This window comes from Zalophus californianus, chromosome 5 (assembly GCF_009762305.2).
Source record: "Zalophus californianus isolate mZalCal1 chromosome 5, mZalCal1.pri.v2, whole genome shotgun sequence".
In the NCBI taxonomy this organism is placed as follows: Eukaryota; Metazoa; Chordata; class Mammalia; order Carnivora; family Otariidae; genus Zalophus; species Zalophus californianus.
This window is the reverse complement of record NC_045599.1, coordinates 124,084,547-124,102,794: the sequence shown is the minus strand read 5'-3', so window position 1 is coordinate 124,102,794 and position 18,248 is coordinate 124,084,547. Positions and strand designations below refer to the sequence as shown.

General features: G+C 39.0%; 1 protein-coding gene across 2 annotated transcripts in view; it reads left to right on the top strand.

Annotated features, from left to right (window-relative positions):
* The window catches only part of EGFLAM (EGF like, fibronectin type III and laminin G domains), a 188,279-nt gene that overhangs the window by 51,029 nt on the left and 119,002 nt on the right, over positions 1 to 18,248 (top strand). For both annotated transcript variants that reach the window (XM_027606812.2, XM_027606813.2), the window contains exon 2: positions 17,698 to 17,807. In XM_027606812.2, the coding sequence (XP_027462613.2) occupies positions 17,698 to 17,807 (110 nt within the window). The remainder of the gene's footprint in view (positions 1 to 17,697; positions 17,808 to 18,248) is intronic.

The following is an 18,248-nucleotide window of genomic DNA, read 5'->3' as shown; positions in this document are numbered from 1 at the left end:
TCTTTGGAAAATTTCAGGTTCTTTGCCCATTTTTAAATTGTATTATTTTTTTTTTTTGCTATTGAATTGTATGAGTTATATATTTTGGATATTAGCCCCTTAACAAACATACAGTGTGCAAGTATTTCTTCCATTAACTAAAATGTTAGTTATTTTAAGGAAAAACAAACTCTTCCCATCAGTATGCAAGGACGCATAAGTGAGTGTATGTAAAAGCACCATGCTCAGAGCGCTGGGCTTCCCCACCGGCTCTAGTTTAGAATCTTCGTGAAGATGTGAAGCCCAGGACTCTGGTTATGGGCCTGTCCCTCCTCTCTTAGACATTGTGAGACCTGGCTCTGGCCATCTTCCAGTCAATGTCCTGTGAGGCCCCATGTTGTTGCCCCTCCAACTTCCACTGCGGTGAGACCTGAATTAGAATCAGTGCTGCCCTAGAGAATCCAGGGCCTAGAGAGCAAAAAAATTTGGAAAATCCTATTCTAGAATACAGCCAGCTACCAAGGTAGGGAGGAGCAAGAGAGTGCCTGTTCTGTGTCTTTTGTAGTCCCAAGTCACTCCAATAGCACTTCCGTCGCTATCAGTTGACAATGCTGTAGGCATTGTTCATGGCAGCAATAACCTCCTTCCTGGGCGCCTTCATTTTACTGTGATGATTGACTTACGATACAGAAATGATACTCAGCAGATACATTACCTTTGGCTGTTAAGAGCTAATAGGTCTGCTTCATTAATTGCAAACTATTTTTAGCCTTACCATTAAATGGAGAGACAGAGTGCATGTATGAGACAACAAAGCCTGCCTTACCCCAACTAATACAGGCTTCATGAAGCAGTGCTTTGTGGATTTCCTTTAGTTACAAAGGAGCCTATAGACTATTTGGATATCACTGGTTTTTCCGCTAATGACCTTTTCTGTTCCAGATCCAGTCCAAACTACCACAATGTGTTTGGTCAAATCTCATTGTTAATGACTGTATTAACAGTCCATCCACGTAATATACCACCATTGACCTATCACCCTGTTTCTAAATATCTAGTTTCTATTTTTTTCTGTATCACAAGTGATCACAGGCAGAACATCTTCATGTGAGCATCCTTCTCTCCCTTTAAGATTCTTTTCCTCACAACAGACTGTAACCACACTTCCAGAGAGCTCAAGGAAAGGAACATATTTATGGCTCTGGATACTATTGCACATTGCCAAATTGTCTTCCAAAATGCCTGTGCTCATTTACACTGTCATAAGTAATTTTTTGAGAGTAGCACATTCATGTAGTCTTGTCAGCATTAGTTACTATGACTTAAGCATTTTGGCTAATTTAATAGGTGAAAATGACATCTCAATTTTTAAAAATTGTGTTTATTTGATAACTAGCAATTTGAATATTTTGCCACATGTGTTTACCAGCTATACTTTCTCTTTTGTGAGTCGTCTCTTTGTATTTTATTTCTTAGGGTCTGAATATGTTTTTTATCAATATGTATGAGTTTTATAATAAAGATAGCCCTTGGCCTGTCATTTTGCTGCAATGATTTATCCTTCGATCTGTTGTTTTGATTTTCTTTTGCGATTTTTGAAGAGCATACTGAAAGTTTTATGATGCAGAATTCATCACTTTTGATTTATTTTCTTTACCTTTCTTAAGGTTAGAAAGGTTTGTCCTCAAGAACAAAAATCCAATTCTCTTCTATAATTTGATTTCCCATTATTCACCATTTGATTCACCTGGAATATTTTTGGTATTTGGCCCAAATGTCTGACCTGGCCACCTCTTGCTCACCAGCTGCAGGTGACCACACCTACTTCATCATCAACAGTAAAAGCCATCTTTGTGTTCCCAGATGAGTGAATGGCATACACTCACTCCCCTCCCAAGGCAGAATCCTTGGAGCTCTCCTCACTCTCTCCTCTCCTTCATGCCCCACATTTACTCAACTACACTGCCCTAGTGGTTCTATTATATGGTTCTTCCTCCTACTTTTTTGGGGAAGAGTATATACTGCTTGGAACACTTTTCCACCCCACTTTGCTTCATCCCTACTAGTCTGGCAGGTAGAGTCAGGTGTGTCCTTGCTTTGTGCCACAGAAGTGCCCCATATTGCCCTTTATGTTTGTTGCACCCACTTCTAATGTTCTGCTAACTTGTTTGTGGTCCTCTGTCTCTTGCATCATTAATGTAGCCTCACTGACTAACCCAGGGCCTGATACATATAGGAGCTCAATACATATTTGTTAGGTATGTGAAAGATCTAATAAATGAGTGAATGTGCCAGTAAAATAGAAGTCATACCTAACTGTGTCCCAGCAGGGCTTGGTTAGAATATTTTCTTGCAGAATATGAAAATAAAGGGGATAGCATATTGGAATTCATGCTTTTTATGGTAAAAAGATGTCATGGATACTGCTGTAGCTTGGCTTGCTCAACATCCATTTATCCTCCTTCTAGGTGCCATGACTGTCATGCAAAGGTTGGAAAAATTAAAATGACATGTTTCAGACTGCCTTGCAGCCAGTATTCTGGATATAAATTAGGTCCCACCAATGAGATGCATTCTTGGGACAAGTGGAAGGCAGGCGTGGGATGAAGGCCACTTTCCTGTTGCTGTTTCTCCTGCTAAGCAAGGCCATCAAAACATAACAACTCATCCTTCCAAGGTTCACCATCACTTTGTGGGTGTCTGAAGGCAGTCCCAGTCTCATGGCAGGATCGAGTGTGAAGGCAGAGACTTTTTGGTTTTGAGTCACCACTAAAGCTAGTCTCTTTCTCTCTCTCATCTATATATTTATCCACCTATAAAATAGAGTGAATGGCGAGTCATGAATTCCATTCCACTGGCCTTCTCACCAGTTCTGTAGCCACACTTCTGCTTAAAATACTTAGAGTGTTTTCTGTTTTCTGTACTGAACCATGGCAGATACACGAGGACACAAGGACCAGTGTCACACTTGTTGACCCAAGTAGCCCGCCTTGATCTGTTGTCATTTTCCCCAAAGTAAATGGAGAAAGTTCTATTCGTAGGACTGAGAATGAAGTTGTGCTTAATGGTTATTCTATGGTTCTATGAGGGTCTGATAGATCATTTCCACTATCTTTCCCCCCACTTCCCAGTCTCCTTTGAGATTTTGTTAGCATAAACCTCTTAAATTAACCAGTAGTGGGTAGTTATACAGCTAGACCTAAAGATAAGAATATACAGAGAAAATATAAGTGAATGATGAAGATATTTAACACAGGAAGAGTTCTTTTAAATCAATAAGAAAAAAATTAACAACCCAATTAAAAATGCACAAAACACATGAACAGAGGAAGAAAAATAGCCAAGGAAGATATTAAAATATTCAACTTTTTTCTTATCAGATTACTTGGGTGCTTGGGTGTCTCAGTCAGTTGAGTGCCTGATTCTTGGTTTCGGCTCAGGTTGTGATCTTAGGGTCGGGAGATTGAGCCCCGTGTGAGGTTCCATGCTCAGTGTAAAGTCTGTTTGAGATTCTTTCCTTCTCCCTTTGCCCCTCCCACTCATGCTCTCTCTCTCTCTCTCTAGTTCTCTCTAAAATAAATAAATAAATCTTAAAAAGAATTAGCAAAGACTTTTAAGTAATACTCAGATCCAGTAAAGATGTATTACTTCTACTGGGCATTCTCATAACACCTCCCTAAGCTTCTAAGTTGATTAATTTTCTAGATGTTAGTTTGGTTATATTTATAAAAAGTCCTTTAAATATCCATTCTCTAGAATCAATAGTTCTCAACTGGAAGCAATTTTGCCCCCAGGAGTCACTTAGCTATGTCTGGAGCTTATTTTTGGTTTTCACAACTATGGTTGGGGGGTGCTATGGGCATCTAGTGCATTGTGACCGGGGATGATATCCAACATCCTACAATGCATGGGAGAGCTCCCACAAAAACCCACGTAGCCCAAAAGGTCAACAATGTTGATATTGAGAAATTCTGTCTTAGATATAAGAATTTTGCTTTAAGAATTTTTCCAAATGAGAAAATCAAATGTATTTAAAGATTCATTGATTCAGTCCTTTTTGGAGAACAATAAGTTAGTAGCTACTGAAACTTAAAATGCATATACCCATAATTTTTAAAATTTTAATTCCAGTATAATTAACATACAGTGTATATTAGTTTCAGTTTAAGAGTTTAGTGATTCAGGGGTGCCTGGGTGGCTCAATTGGTTAAGCGACTGCCTTTGGCTCAGGTCATGATCCTGGAGTCCCAGGATCGAGTCCTGCATCGGGCTCCCTGCTCAGCAGGGAGTCTGCTTCTCCCTCTGACCCTCTTCCCTCTCGTGCTCTCTATCTCTCATTCTCTCTCTCTCTCAAATAAATAAATAAAAAATCTTAAAAAAAAGAGTTTAGTGATTCAAAAATTCTATACATTTCTCGGTGCTCACCACAATAATGGTACTCTTAATACCCTTCCCCCACTCCCCCACCCACCTCCTCTCTGGTAACCACCAGTTTGTTCACTATATTTAAGATTCTGTTTTTTTGTTTGTCTCTTTTTCTTTGTTCATTTGTTTCTTAAATTCCACATATGAGTGAAATCTTATGGTATTTGTCTTTCTCTGACTGACTAATGTCACTTAGCATTATACCCTCCTACCCCCGTTGTTGCAATTGGAAAGATTTCATTCTTTTTATGGCTGAGTAATATTTCTGTGTGTGTGTATGTGTGTGTATACATACCACATCTTCTTATCCATTCATCTATTGGTGGACACTTGGGTTGCTTCCATATTTTGGCTATTGTAAATAATGCTGCAATAATGTTTATATAGGGGTGTATATAGCTTTTTGAATTAGTGTCTTCATATTTTTCGGGTAAATACCCAGTAGTGGAATTACTGGATCATATGATAATTGTATTTTTATTTTATTTTATTTTTTATTTTTGGGGGGAGATTTTTTTTTATTTTATAATGTTATGTTAATCACCATACATCATTAATTTTTGATGTAGTGTTCCATGATTCATTTGTTTGTGTATAACACCCAGTGCTCCATTCAGTATGTGCCCTCTTTAATACCCATCACAAGGCTAACCCATCCCCCCGCCCCCCTCCCCTCTAGAACTCTCAGTTTGTTTCTCAGAGTCCATAGTCTCTCATGGTTTGTCTCCCCCTCTGATTTCCCCCCCTTCATTTTTTCCTTCCTGCTATCTTCTTCTTTTTTTTAAAAAAATATAATATATTATTTGTTTCAGAGGTACAGGTCTGTGATTCAACAGTCTTACACAATTCACAGCACTCACCATAGCACATACTCTCCCCAATGTCTATCACCCAGCCACCCCATCCCTCCCACCCCCCACCACTCCAGCAACCCTCAGTTTGTTTCCTGAGATTAAGAATTCCTCATATCAGTGAGGTCATATGATACATGTCTTTCTCTGATTGACTTATTTCGCTCAACATAATACCCTCCAGTTCCATCCACATCATTGCAAATGGCAAGATTTCATTCCTTTTGATGATGGCTGCATAATATTCCATTGCATATATATATATATACCAAATCTTCTTTATCTGTTCATCTGTTGATGGACATCTTGGCTCTTTCCATAGTTTGACTATTGTGGACATTGCTGCTATAAACAACGGGGTGCACATACCCCTTCGGATCACTCCATTTGTATCTTTGGGATAAATACCCAGTAGTGGAATTGCTGGGTCATACGGCAGCTCTATTTTCAACTTTTTGAGGAACCTCCATACTGTTTTCCAGAGTGGTTGCACCAGCTTGCATTCCCACCAACAGTGTAGGAGGGTTCCCCTTTCTTCACATCCCCGCCAACATCTGTCGTTTCCTGACTTGTTAATTCTAGCCATTCTGACTGGTGTGAGGTGGTATCTCATTGAGGTTTTGATTTGGATTTCCCTGATGCCGAGCAATGTTGGGCACTTTTTCATGTGTCTGTTGGCCATTTGGATGTCTTCTTTGGAAAAATGTCTGTTCATGTCTTGTGCCCATTTCTTGATTGGATTATTTGTTCTTTGGGTGTTGAGTTTGATAAGGTCTTTATAGATTTTGGATACTAGCCCTTTATCTGATATGTCATTTGCAAATATCTTCTCCTATTCTGTCAGTTGTCTTTTGGTTTTGTTGACTGTTTCTTTTGCTGTGCAAAAGCTTTTTATCTTGATGAAATCCCGACAGTTCATTTTTGCCCTTGCTTCCCTTGCCTTTGGTGATGTTTCTAGGAAGAAGTTGCTGCAGCTGAGGTCGAAGAGGTTGCTGCTTGAGTTCTCCTTTAGGATTTTGATGGACTCCTGTCTCACATTGAGGTCTTTCAACCATTTGGAGTCTATTTTTGTGTGTGGTGTGAGGAAATGGTCCAGTTTCATTCTTCTGCATGTGGCTGTCCAATTTTCCCAACACAATTTGTTGAAGAGACTGTCTTTTTTCCATTGGACATTCTTTCCTGCTTTGTCAAAGATTAGTTGACCATAGAGTTGAGCATCCATTTCTGGGCTGTGTATTCTGTTCCATTGATCTATGTGTCTGTTTTTGTGCCAGTACCATACTGTCTTGATGATAACAGCTTTGTAATAGAGCTTGAAGTCCAGCATTGTGATGCCACCAGCTTTGCTTTTCTTTTTCAACATTCCTCTGGCTGTTCGGGGTCTCTTCTGTTTCCATACAAATTTTAGGATTATTTGTTCCATTTCTTTGAAAATAGTTGATGGTATTTTGATAGGGATTGCACTAAATGTGCAGATTGCTCTAGGTAGCATTGACATCTTCACAATATTTGTTCTTCCAATGCATGAGCATGGGACGTTTTTCCATTTTGTGTCTTCCTCAATTTCTCTCATGAGTATTTTACAGTTTTCTGAGTACAGATCCTTTGCCTCTTTGGTTAAATTTATTCCTAGGTATCTTATGGTTTGGGGAGCAATTGTAAATGGGATTGACTCCTTAATTTCTCTTTCTTCTGTCTTGTTTTTGGTGTATAGGAATGCCACTGATGTCTGTGCATTGATTTTATATCCTGCTACTTGACTGAATTCCTGTATGAGTTCTAGCAGTTTTGGGGTGGAGTCTTTTGGGTTTTCCATATAAAGTATCATATCATCTGCAAAGAGTAAGAGTTTGACTTATTCTTTGCCAATTCGGATGCCTTTTATTTCTTTTTGTTGTCTGATTGCTGTAGCTAGGACTTCTAATACTATGTTGAATAGCAGTGGTGAGAGTGGACATCCCTGCCGTGTTCCTGACCTTAGGGGGAAAGCTCTCAGTTTCTCCCCATTGAGAATGATATTCGCTGTGGGTTTTTCATAGATGGCTTTTATGATGTTGACGTATGTACCCTCTATCCCTATACTCTGAAGAGTTTTGATCAAGAAAGAATGCTCTACTTTGTCAAACACTTTTTCTGCATCTACTGAGAGGATCATATGGTTCTTGTTCTTTCTTTTATTAATGTATTGTATCACGTTGATTGATTTGTGGATGTTGAACCAACCTTGCAGCCCAGGGATAAATCCCACTTGGTCGTGGTGAATAATCCTTTTAAAGTACTGTTGGATCCTATTGGCTAGTATTTTGGTGAGAATTTTTGCATCCATGTTCATCAAGGATATTGGTCTGTAATTCTCCTTTATGATGGGGTCTTTGTCTGGTTTTGGGATCAAGGTAATGGTGGCCTCATAAAACAAGTTTGGAAGTTTTCCTTCCATTTCTATTTTTTGGAACAGTTTCAGAAGAATAGGTATTAATTCTTCTTTAAATGTTTGATAGAATTCCCCTGGGAAGCCATTTGGCCCTGGGCTTTTGTTTGTTGGGAGATTTTTGATGACTGCTTCAATTTCTTTAGTGGTTATAGGTCTGTTCAGGTTTTCTATTCCTTTCTGGTTCAGTTTTGGTAGTTTATACATCTCTAGGAATGCATCCATTTCTTCCAGATTATCTAATTTGCTGGCATAGAGTTGCTCATAATATGTTCTTATAATTGTTTGTATTTCTTTGGTGTTGGTTGTGATCTCTCCTCTTTCATTCATGATTTTTTTTATTGGGGTCCTTTCTCTTTTCTTTTTGATAAGTCTGGCCAGGGGTTTATCAATTTTATTAATTCTTTCAAAGAACCAGCTCCTAGTTTCGTTCATCTGTTCTACTGTTCTTTTGGTTTCTATTTCATTGATTTCTGCTCTGACCTTTATTATTTCTCTTCTCCTGCTGGGTTTAGGCTTTATTTGCTGTTCTTTCTCCAGCTGCTGTAGGTGTAGGGCTAGGTTGTGTATTTGAGACTCTTCTTGTTTCTTGAGAAAGGCTTGTATTGCTAGATACTTTGCTCTTAGGACTGCCTTTGCTGCATCCCAAAGAATTTGAACAGTTGTGTTTTCATTTTCATTGGTTTCCATGAATTTTTTAAATTCTTCTTTAATTTCCTGGTTGACCCATTCATTCTTTAGTAGGATGGTCTTTAGCCTCCATGTATTTGAGTTCTTTCTGACTTTCCCCTTGTGACTGAGTTCTAGTTTCAAAGCATTGTGGTCTGAAAATATGCAGGGAATGATCCCAGTCTTTTGGTACCAGTTGAGACCTGATTTGTGACCTAGGATGTGATCTATTCTGGAGAATGTTCCATGGGCACTAGAGAAGAATGTGTATTCCGTTGCTTTGGGATGGAATGATCTGAATATATCTGTGAAATCCATTTGGTCCAGTGTGTCATTTAAAATCTTTATTTCCTTGTTGATCTTTTGCTTAGATGATCTGTCCATTTCAGTCAGGGGGTGTTAAAGTCCCCTACTATTATTGTATTGTTGTTGATATGTTTCTTTGCTGTTGTTATTAATTGCCTTATATAATTGGCTGCTCCCATGTTAGAGGCATAGATATTTACAATTGTTAGATCTTCATGTTGGATAGACTCGTTAAGTATGATATAGTGTCCTTCCTCATCTCTTATTATAGTCTTTGATTTAAAATCTAATTTGTCTGATAGAAGGATTGCCACCCCAGCTTTCTTTTGGTGTCCATTAGCATGGTAAATGGTTTTCCACACCCTCACTTTCAATCTGGGGGTGTCTTTGGGTCTAAAATGAGTCTCTTGCAGACAGCATATTGATGGGTTTTGTTTTTTTATCCAATCTGATACCCTGTGTCTTTTGATTGGGGCATTATCCCATTTACATTCAGGATAACTATTGAAAGATATGAATTTAGTGCCATTGTATTGCCTGTAAGTTTATTTTTACTGTATATTGTCTCTGCTACTTTCTGGTCTATGTTACTTTTAGGCTCTCTCTTTGCTTAGAGGTCCCCTTTCGATATTTCTTGTAGGGCTGGTTTCGTGTTTGCAAATTTCTTTAGTATTTGTTTGTCCTGGAAGCTTTTTATTTCTCCTGTTTTCAGTGACAGCCTAGCTGGTTGTAGTATTCTTGGCTGCATATTTTTCTCATTTAGTGCTCTGAATATATCATGCCAGTCCTTTCTGGCCTGCCAGGTCTCTGTGGATAGGTCTGTTGCCAATCTAATGTTTCTATCACTGTAGTTTAGAGATCTCTTCTCCTGAGCTGCTTTCAGGATTTTCTCTTTGTCTCTGAGACTCGTAAGTTTTACTGTTAGATGTCGGGGTGTTGACCTATTTTTATTGATTTTGAGGGGGATTCTCTGTGCCTCCTGGATTTTGATGCCTGTTTCCTTCCCCAAATTAGGGAAGTTCTCTACTATAATTTGCTCCAATATACTTCTGCCCCCCCCTTTCTTCTTCTTCTGGGATCCTAATTATTCTAATATTGTTTCGTCTTATGGTATCACTTATCTCTTGAATTCTGCTCTCGTGATCCAGTAGCTGTTTATCTCTCTTTTTCTCAGCTTCTTTATTTTCCATCATTTGGTCTTCTATATCACTGATTCTCTCTTCTGCCTCATTTGTCCTAGCAGTTAGAGCCTCCATTTTTTATTGCACCTCATTAATAGTCTTTTTGATTTCGACTTGGTTAGATTTTAGTTCTTTTATTTGTCCAGAAAGGGTTTCTCTAATATCTTCCATGCTTTTTTCAAGCCCAGCTAGTATCTTTAAAATTGTCATTCTGAACTCTAGTTCTGACATCTTAGTAATGTCCGTATTGATTAGGTCCCTGGCAATTGGTATTGCCTCTTGTTCTTTTTTTTTGAGGTGATTTTTTTCCATCTTGTCATTTTGTCCAGAGAATAGATGAATGAGAGAACAAAATGCTAACAGGGTAATAATGACCCCAGAAAATACACACTAAACAAATCAGAAGAGACCTGAAACCGGGGGGAAAGAAAGGGAAAGAAAGAAAAAAGAAAAAGAAAAAGATAAAAAACAAAACAAAACAAAACAAAAAAACCCAGCATAAGATAAAACATGATCAGGCTGTGCATAGATCAGTGCCACACACTAGATTTTGTGCATATTTTGGTCTGTTAGAAGAAAGTGCCTCCCAAAATTTTAAAGAAAGAAAATCTTATGTATGTACAAAAATAAGGGTAAATATGATGAAGGGATGGAATATGAATGTAAAGATGAAAATGATAAAATATTTTATAAAAGGAATTGGTAAGATAAGAAATTGGTTGAAAAAAGAAAGAAGAGGATTAAAATAAAAGGGAGAGAATGTGATCAGGCAGGAGACTAGAACAAAGCCATACACTAGATATTTAGGGTATATTTTGGTCTGTTAGAAGAAACTGTATCCCAAAATTTTAAAGAGAGAACAACTTATGTGTTGTGTATATATATATACCAAAAATAAGGTTAACTACTATGAAGGGATAGAATATAACTCTAAAAATGAAAAATAAAAAAGATTTTTTAAAAAAGATTGAGAAGATGTTTGTTGAAAAAGGGGAAAAGAAAAATTCAAAAAAAAAAGGAAAAGAAGAAAAAGAAAAATTAAAAAAATTAACTTTGAAAGACTAATGAATCATGGTAAAAAAGCCATGAATTCTATGTGCAGTATTCCCCTAGCTCTGGAGTTCTGCCGTTCTCATTGATCGGTAAACTTGGTCTTGGCTGGCTGTTTGTGCTGATCTTCTGGGGGAGGGGCCTGTTGCTGTGGTTCCCAAATGTCTTTGCCGGAGGTAGAATTGCCCCGCCCTTGTCGGTCTGGGCTAAGTAATCTGCTCGGGTTTGCTCTCGGGAGCTTTTGTTCCCTGCAAGCTCTCGGTACAGCTTTGGAGGATGAGAGTGAAAATGGCAGCCTCCCAATCTCTGCCCCCAAGGAGCTGAGAACTCAGGGCCCCGCTCCTCAGTGCGCTGCAGAGAAAAGCAGTCACTCCCGTGTCCCCGGTCTCCGGTCGCACTCCGTGCTCACCCGGCCTGTGACTGAGCGTTTCTATCTCTGGCACCCGACCCTGTGTGGAGTCTCCAGCAGATCCCTGCAGGTGCGCTCCCGCGCCGCTCCTCCCTGGGGGAGGAAGGGGGTCTCCCCGGACCTGCTGCTTGTTGGGTCCCTGCTGGACGCGCAGTGGCCCGACTGTGCCGCGGATCACGGTTTATGGCCACCCCGAGCTGAGACCCCGTGCCTCAGCTCCATCTTTCCAGCCGGCTTCCCTGCTCCGATACCTGGGAGCTCTGTTGCACTCAGGTACCCCTGGTCTTTCTGTGAACCCCGGGGGTCCTGAGACCACACTGTCCTGTGAGGGTTCCAACCCCCGCTTAGCCACTGGAGTGACGTCCGTCAGCGGAGCAGACTTCTTAAGAGTTCTAATTTTGTGCTCCGCGGCTCTATCACTTGCCAGAAGCGGCGGACAGAGGCCCTCTCCCCTGCCGTCTATCCTCTGAATATCGCCTCGGATTCACTTCTCCACACGTCCTACCTTCCAGAAAGTGGTCGCTGTTCTGTTCAGAGAGTTATTGCTATTCTTTTCTTCAATCTCCTCTTGAGTTCGTAGGCGTTCAGAATGGTTCTATCCTTATCTAGCTGAATTCCTGGGACCAGACGAAATTTAGGTCTCCTACTTCTCCGCCATCTTGCTCCTCCCCTATAATTGTGTTTTTAATATTTTGAGGAATGTCCATACTCTTTTCCACAGTGGCTGCACCACCAGATTGCATTCCCACCAACAGTTCACAAGGATTTCTTTATCTCCACATCCTCACCAACACTTGTTTCTTGTGTGTATGATTTTAGCCATCCTGAGTTTGAGATGATGTCTCATTGTAGTTTTGATTTGCATTTCCCTGATGATGAGTAATGTTGAGCATCTTTTCATGTGTCTGTTGGCCACCTGGATGTCTTCTTTGGAGAAATGTCTGTTCATGTCTTCTGCCTGTTTTTAAATTGGTTAAGTTGTTGTATATGTTCTTTATATATTTTGGATAGTAACCCTTTATCAGATATGTCATTTGCGATATCTTTTCTCTTTCAGTAGGTTGCCTTTTGGTTTTATTGATTGTTTCCTTTGTTGTACAGTAGCTTTTTATTTTGATGTAGTCCCAATAGTTTATTTTTGCTTTTGTTTCCCTTGCCTCAGGAGATGGAAAAATGTTGCAATGACCAATGTCAGAGAAATTACTGCCTGTGCTCTTTTGTAGGATTTTTATGGATTCATGTCTCATATTTGGGTTCTTAATCCATTTTGAGTTTATTTTTGTGTATGGTGTAAGAAAGTGGATCAGTTTCATTCTTTTGCATGTAGCTGTCCAGTTTTGTTGAAGAGACTTTTTCCCATTGCCTATTCTTGCCTCCTTTGTTGAAGACTAGTTGACCATGTGATTTGAGTTTATTTCTGGGCTCTATTCTATTCTGTTCATCTATGTGTCTAGTATTATATCTTGAAATCTGGGATTGTAATACCTCCAATTTGTTCTTCTTTTTCAAGATTACTTTGGCTATTCAGGGTCTTTCTGGTTCCAAACAAATTTTAGGATAATTTGTTCTAGTTCTGTGAAAAATGCTTTGGTATTTTGAATGAGATTGCATTAAATCTGTAGATTGAGGGACGCCTGGGTGGCTCAGTCATTTAAGCATCTGCCTTCAGCTCAGTGTCCTGGGATTGAGTCCTGCATTGGGCTTCTTCCTGGGCAGGGAGCCTGCTGCTCCCCCTGCTTGTACTCTTTCTCTTGACAAATAAATAAATAAAATCTTAGAAAAAATATCTATAAATTGCTTTGGGTAGTATGGACATTTTAAGAATATTTGTTCTCCCAATCCATGAACATGGAAGATCTTTCCATTTGTTTGTATTGTCTTCAGTTTTTTGCATCAAAGTTTTATAGTTTTCAGAGTACAGGTCTTTCACCTCCTTTGTTAAGTTTATTCCCAGGTATTTTATTATTTCTGGTGCAATTGTAAATGGGGTTGTTTTCTTAATTTCTCTTTCTGCTACTTCATTTTTTGTGTATAGAAACATAATGGATTTCTGTGTATTGATTTTGTATCCTGCGACCTTACTGAATTCAGTTATCAGTTCTAGCAGTTTTTTGGTGGAGTCTTTAGGGTTTCCTATATATAGTATCATGCGTGTCATCTGTAAATAGTGAAAATTCTACTTCTTTCTTACCAATTTAGATGCCTTTTATTTCTTTTTCTCCTCTGATTGCTGTGGCTAGGACTTCCAGTACTATGTTGAATAAAAGTGGTGAGAGTGAACATTCTTGTTTTGTTCCCGATCTTAGGCAGAAAGCTCTCAGTTTTTCACCTTTGAGTATGATGTTAGTTGTGAGTTTTTCATAGATGGCCTTTATTATGTTGACGTATGTTCTCTCTAGACCTAACTTTGTTGAGGGTTTTTATCATGAATGGATGTAGTACTTTGTCAAATGCTTCAAATGCTTTTTTTGCAACTATTTTATTATTATTATTTTTAAAGATTTTATTTATTTGACAGAAAAAGACACAGCGAGAGAGGGAACACAAGCAGGGGGAGTGGGAGAGGGAGAAGCAGGCTTCCCATGGAGCAGAGAGCCTGATGTGGAGCTCGATCCCAGGACCCTGGGATCATGACCTGAACTGCAGGCAGATACTTAGCGACTGAGCCACCCAGGCACCCCTTTTTCTGCAACTATTGAAATAATCATATGGTTTTTATCCTTTCTCTTATTGATGTGATGTATTATGTTGATTGATTTGTGAATATCAAACTACTCTTGCATCCCAGGAATAAATCCCTCTTGATCGTGGTGAGTGAATTTTTATTGTATTGTTGGATTTGGTTCACTAATATTTTGTTGAAGATTTTTGTTTCTATGTTCATCAGAGATATTGGCCTATAGTTCTCTCTCTCTCTTTTTTTTTAATAGTTTCTTTATCTGGTTTTGGATTTCAGGGTAATTCTGGCTTTGTAGAACGAATTCGGAAGCTTTCTTTCTTCTTCTGTTCTTTGGAATAGTTTGAGAAAAATGCGTTATTAACTCTAATTTAATTATTTGGTAAAATTCACCTGTGAAGCTGTCTGGTCCTGGACTTCTGTTTCTTGGGAATTTTTTTGATTACTGATTCAGTTTTGTTGCTGGTAACCATCTGTTCAAAGTTTGCATTTCTTCCTGATTCAATTTTCGGAGGTTATATGTTTCTAGGAATTTATCTATTTCTTCTAGGTTGGCAATTTGTTGACATATAATTTTTTAATAAAATTCTCCTATAATCTTATGTATTTCTGCGGTGTCAATTGTTATTTCTTTTCTTTTTGTTTATTTGAGTCCTCTATATCTCTTTATCTCTCTCTCTTTTCTTTTTTTTCTGATGGGTCTGGCTAAAGGTTTATTAGTTTTGTTGATCTTTTCAAAGGACCAGCTTCTTGTTTCATTGATCTGTTCTATTCGTTTTGTTTTGTTTTAGTTTCTATTTCACTTATTTCTGTTTTAATCTTTATTATTTCCTTCCTTCTATTGGTTTTGACTTTTGCTTGTTCTTTTTCTAGCTCCTTTGGGTGTGAGGTTAGGTTGTTTACTTGAGATTTTTCTGGCTTCTTGAGGTAGGCCTGTATTGCTATAAACTTCCCTCTTAAAACAGCTTTTGCTGCATCTGAAAGATTTTGGACCATTGTGTTTTCATTTTCATTTGTCTCCATGTATTTTTTTTATTTCCTCTTTGATTTCTTGGTTAGCCTATTCATTGTTCAGTACCATGTTATTTAACTTCCATGTATTTGTGGTCTTTCATATTTTTTTCTTGTGGTTGATTTCTATTGTCAAGCTGTTGTGGTTGGAAAAGATGATGGTATGACTTCAGTCTTTCTGAATTTGTTGAGACTTGTTTCATGGCCTAATGTGTAACCTATTCTGGAGATATTCCATGTGCACTTGAAAAGAATGTGTATTTCACTGTTTTAGGATAGATATATCCATAATTTTTAATAGGTATCCATCCTAGAAATACTCAGACACGTGAACAAAAAGGCACATACACAAATGTTCTCCTCAGCGTTATTTTTAACAGTGAAATTTTGGAAACAACCTAGATATCAATCAGTGGAGTAACAGTTAGTGTACATATGTGCTCTAAGTAGCAGAGTATTTGGCCTTCCCACCTCCCACGGCTCTTTTCCTAGGATCTGATTCTCCTCTAAGGAGCCTTCAGTACTATGGGATGAGATCGATAGAAGAACTCTTCCCAAGACTCCCTTCATCTGTCAGTTCCCAGTTTGGAAACCGGAAAAAACTGATCTTTCTTCTCTGACCCCTTGGTGGAGTCAAGAGGGAGTCACATTACATAAGTTTGGCTAACCAGATGGGACTTTAGATCTTGAACCAAAGCGGAGCCAGAGAGCAGTTGAGGACCGAATCCCTGAGTGACGGCAGCGGTGGCAGTGGTAGGCGTCTGTGGGCAGGGAGGGGCGGCAGCTGCCTCCTAGACTGGCACTTCTTGCCAAGTGACAGCATTGAGCCTCTACTACTTGGGCCACCAGAAAGGCCTTGGTTTCTGTTATTAAAAACATGGATGGGAGGCCTCAGCTGCAGTCTAATAAATTGACACATTAGATCTCTGTGAGTTGCAGACAAAGTAACCTAACTGATATGCTAGAGAATTCTACACAGTTGTTAAAAAGAAGGATCATCAGGCCATACTGGCAAGTGGGAAATCAAGTGGAAGAACATTCAGCCACTCAAGCTCTTTCATTTATTAGTCTCTGTGCTCTGAAATGGACATACCTAGTTCCTGCCCTCATGGAGCACTATTTATTTATTTATTTATTTATTTATGAAGATTTTATTATGTATTTGAGAGAGAGAGAGCATGCGAGAGAGCACAAGCAGGGGGAGCAGCAGAGGGAGCTGGAGAATCAGACTCCTCGCTGAGCAGGGAGCCCAATGCGGAACTCCATCCCAGGACCCTGGGGTCATGACCTGAGCTGAAGGGAAATGCTTAACCGACTGAGCCACCCAGGTGTCCCTCATGAAGCATTATTTAAATACGCAAAATAGTGGAAATAAATTAAGTGTCTAACAATAGTGGAACGAGAAATAGTGTAAATTGTGGCATGTGCATCACAGTCGTCCCCCACCTGTCTGGTTTCAATGTCAGCAGTTTCAGTCACCGACCGTCAACCAGTCTATAAGCAGATGATCCCTCTTCTGATGCATCATCGGAAGGTCAGTGTAGCCTAACTCTCCATCCCAGTGCCTCCATCATTCGCCTCACTTCACTGCATTGTGTAGGCATTTTATCATCCCACATTATCACAAGAAGAAGGGTGAGTACGGTACAATAAGGTATTTTGAGAGAGACCACAGTCACATAACTTTTCCTGCAGTAGGTTATTGTAATTATTCTATTTTATTATCAGTTATTGTTAACTTCTTACTGTGCCTAATTAATAAACTATCATAGGTATATATTTATAGGAAAAAGCATAGTATATATAGGGTTCAGTATTATCTGTGGTTTCAGGCATCCACTGGGGGTCTTGGAAAGTATTCTGCGCAGGTAAGGGGGTATTGCTGTATGTAGAAGAACTAACAGCCATTAAAAATAATTAATCTGATTGATAAATATATACTGTCACTATATGTACAGAGTGAAAATAAGGTTTAAAATTATGACTATATATGTATACATATTTATTCTATATAATGAGCACAATAAAGAAAAATAAAAATTATATATACATATATAAATATATATGTACATATGGTATGTGTATTTAGCTATATATCCATACCTATATTTACGTATAGATGTCTTACAAAAAGTTGCATTAACCAAAAGGAGGTAGTGTATTCAAATGTTGACAGGACTCATTTCTAAATTTTGGCAATCTGCATATGTTATATTTATAAACATAAAATTTATTATTCATAACCATACGATTATTTAAGATAGGATACAGTAAAACATTTGAAGTTTTCTAACCCCATTTTACACTTAACTATATTTTTGAGATGTTCTGTAATAAGTGAATTATGTAAACAGACATAGCTGTGTAACATACCTATAAAACATATGTATGTTACTAAGTAAAAAGAAAAAAAATTCATCATCTTCCTTTAATACATTCCAGGCTCCTAGAGTCAAGTCGGAAGTGCTTGGCATCCCTTTGCTGGCCCCCGAGGTGTTAGAAGTTTCAGAAGGGACTGAGGGACATACCATTGCCAGGTTGGGAGGGGGGAGAGCAGAGTTCTGGTGAAGTCAGCTGATACAGGTGTGGCATGCCGGGGAGGTGTCTGATTTCTGTCCTGCGGCATCATCCTGTAGTAAGCTGTCCATCGGTAAGTACACACAAGGTGGATGCACGGACCCTCTGACACAGTCTCTTTTGCTTTGGGGCAGGCAAGGTGGAGCCTCCTCTCGATATCATGCTCTTTCCGTTGAACTGCACAGCTTTCAGCATCCAGTGGAGAATGCCAAGGCATCCTAGGAGCCCCATCATTGGCTATACTGTGAGTACCTGGGCACAGGGATTTCTGTCATGAGTGTTATTGGGGTAACTATATGCCCTGGCTACCCTTTCTCCTCCCATATAGGGCTTCCTTATACCAACCCTCCCCTAGTAATCACTGCCCCAGACTCTTTACATGAAACCAGAGCAAATGTTTCCTTTTTAAGGGTATTTGTAAGTGCCTGAAAGTCAGTTAGGGTCTATGGAGTCCTTACTCTGCTCAGGGATGGGAAAATATAAACCAAGTAGAAGATATGGTTCCTGCTATCCAGCTGCAGACAGTCAAGTTTGGAGGTTAAAGCAGAAACGTGGGAAGTAATAAGGAGTCACTGGGGAATGTTGTCAACAAGTACAAAATACTGTAAAATCTGAATTAAAGTAAAGACATGGATAGGCAAAGTGGGACAGGGAACAGAGAATGCATTCCTACCTATCAGAAGTT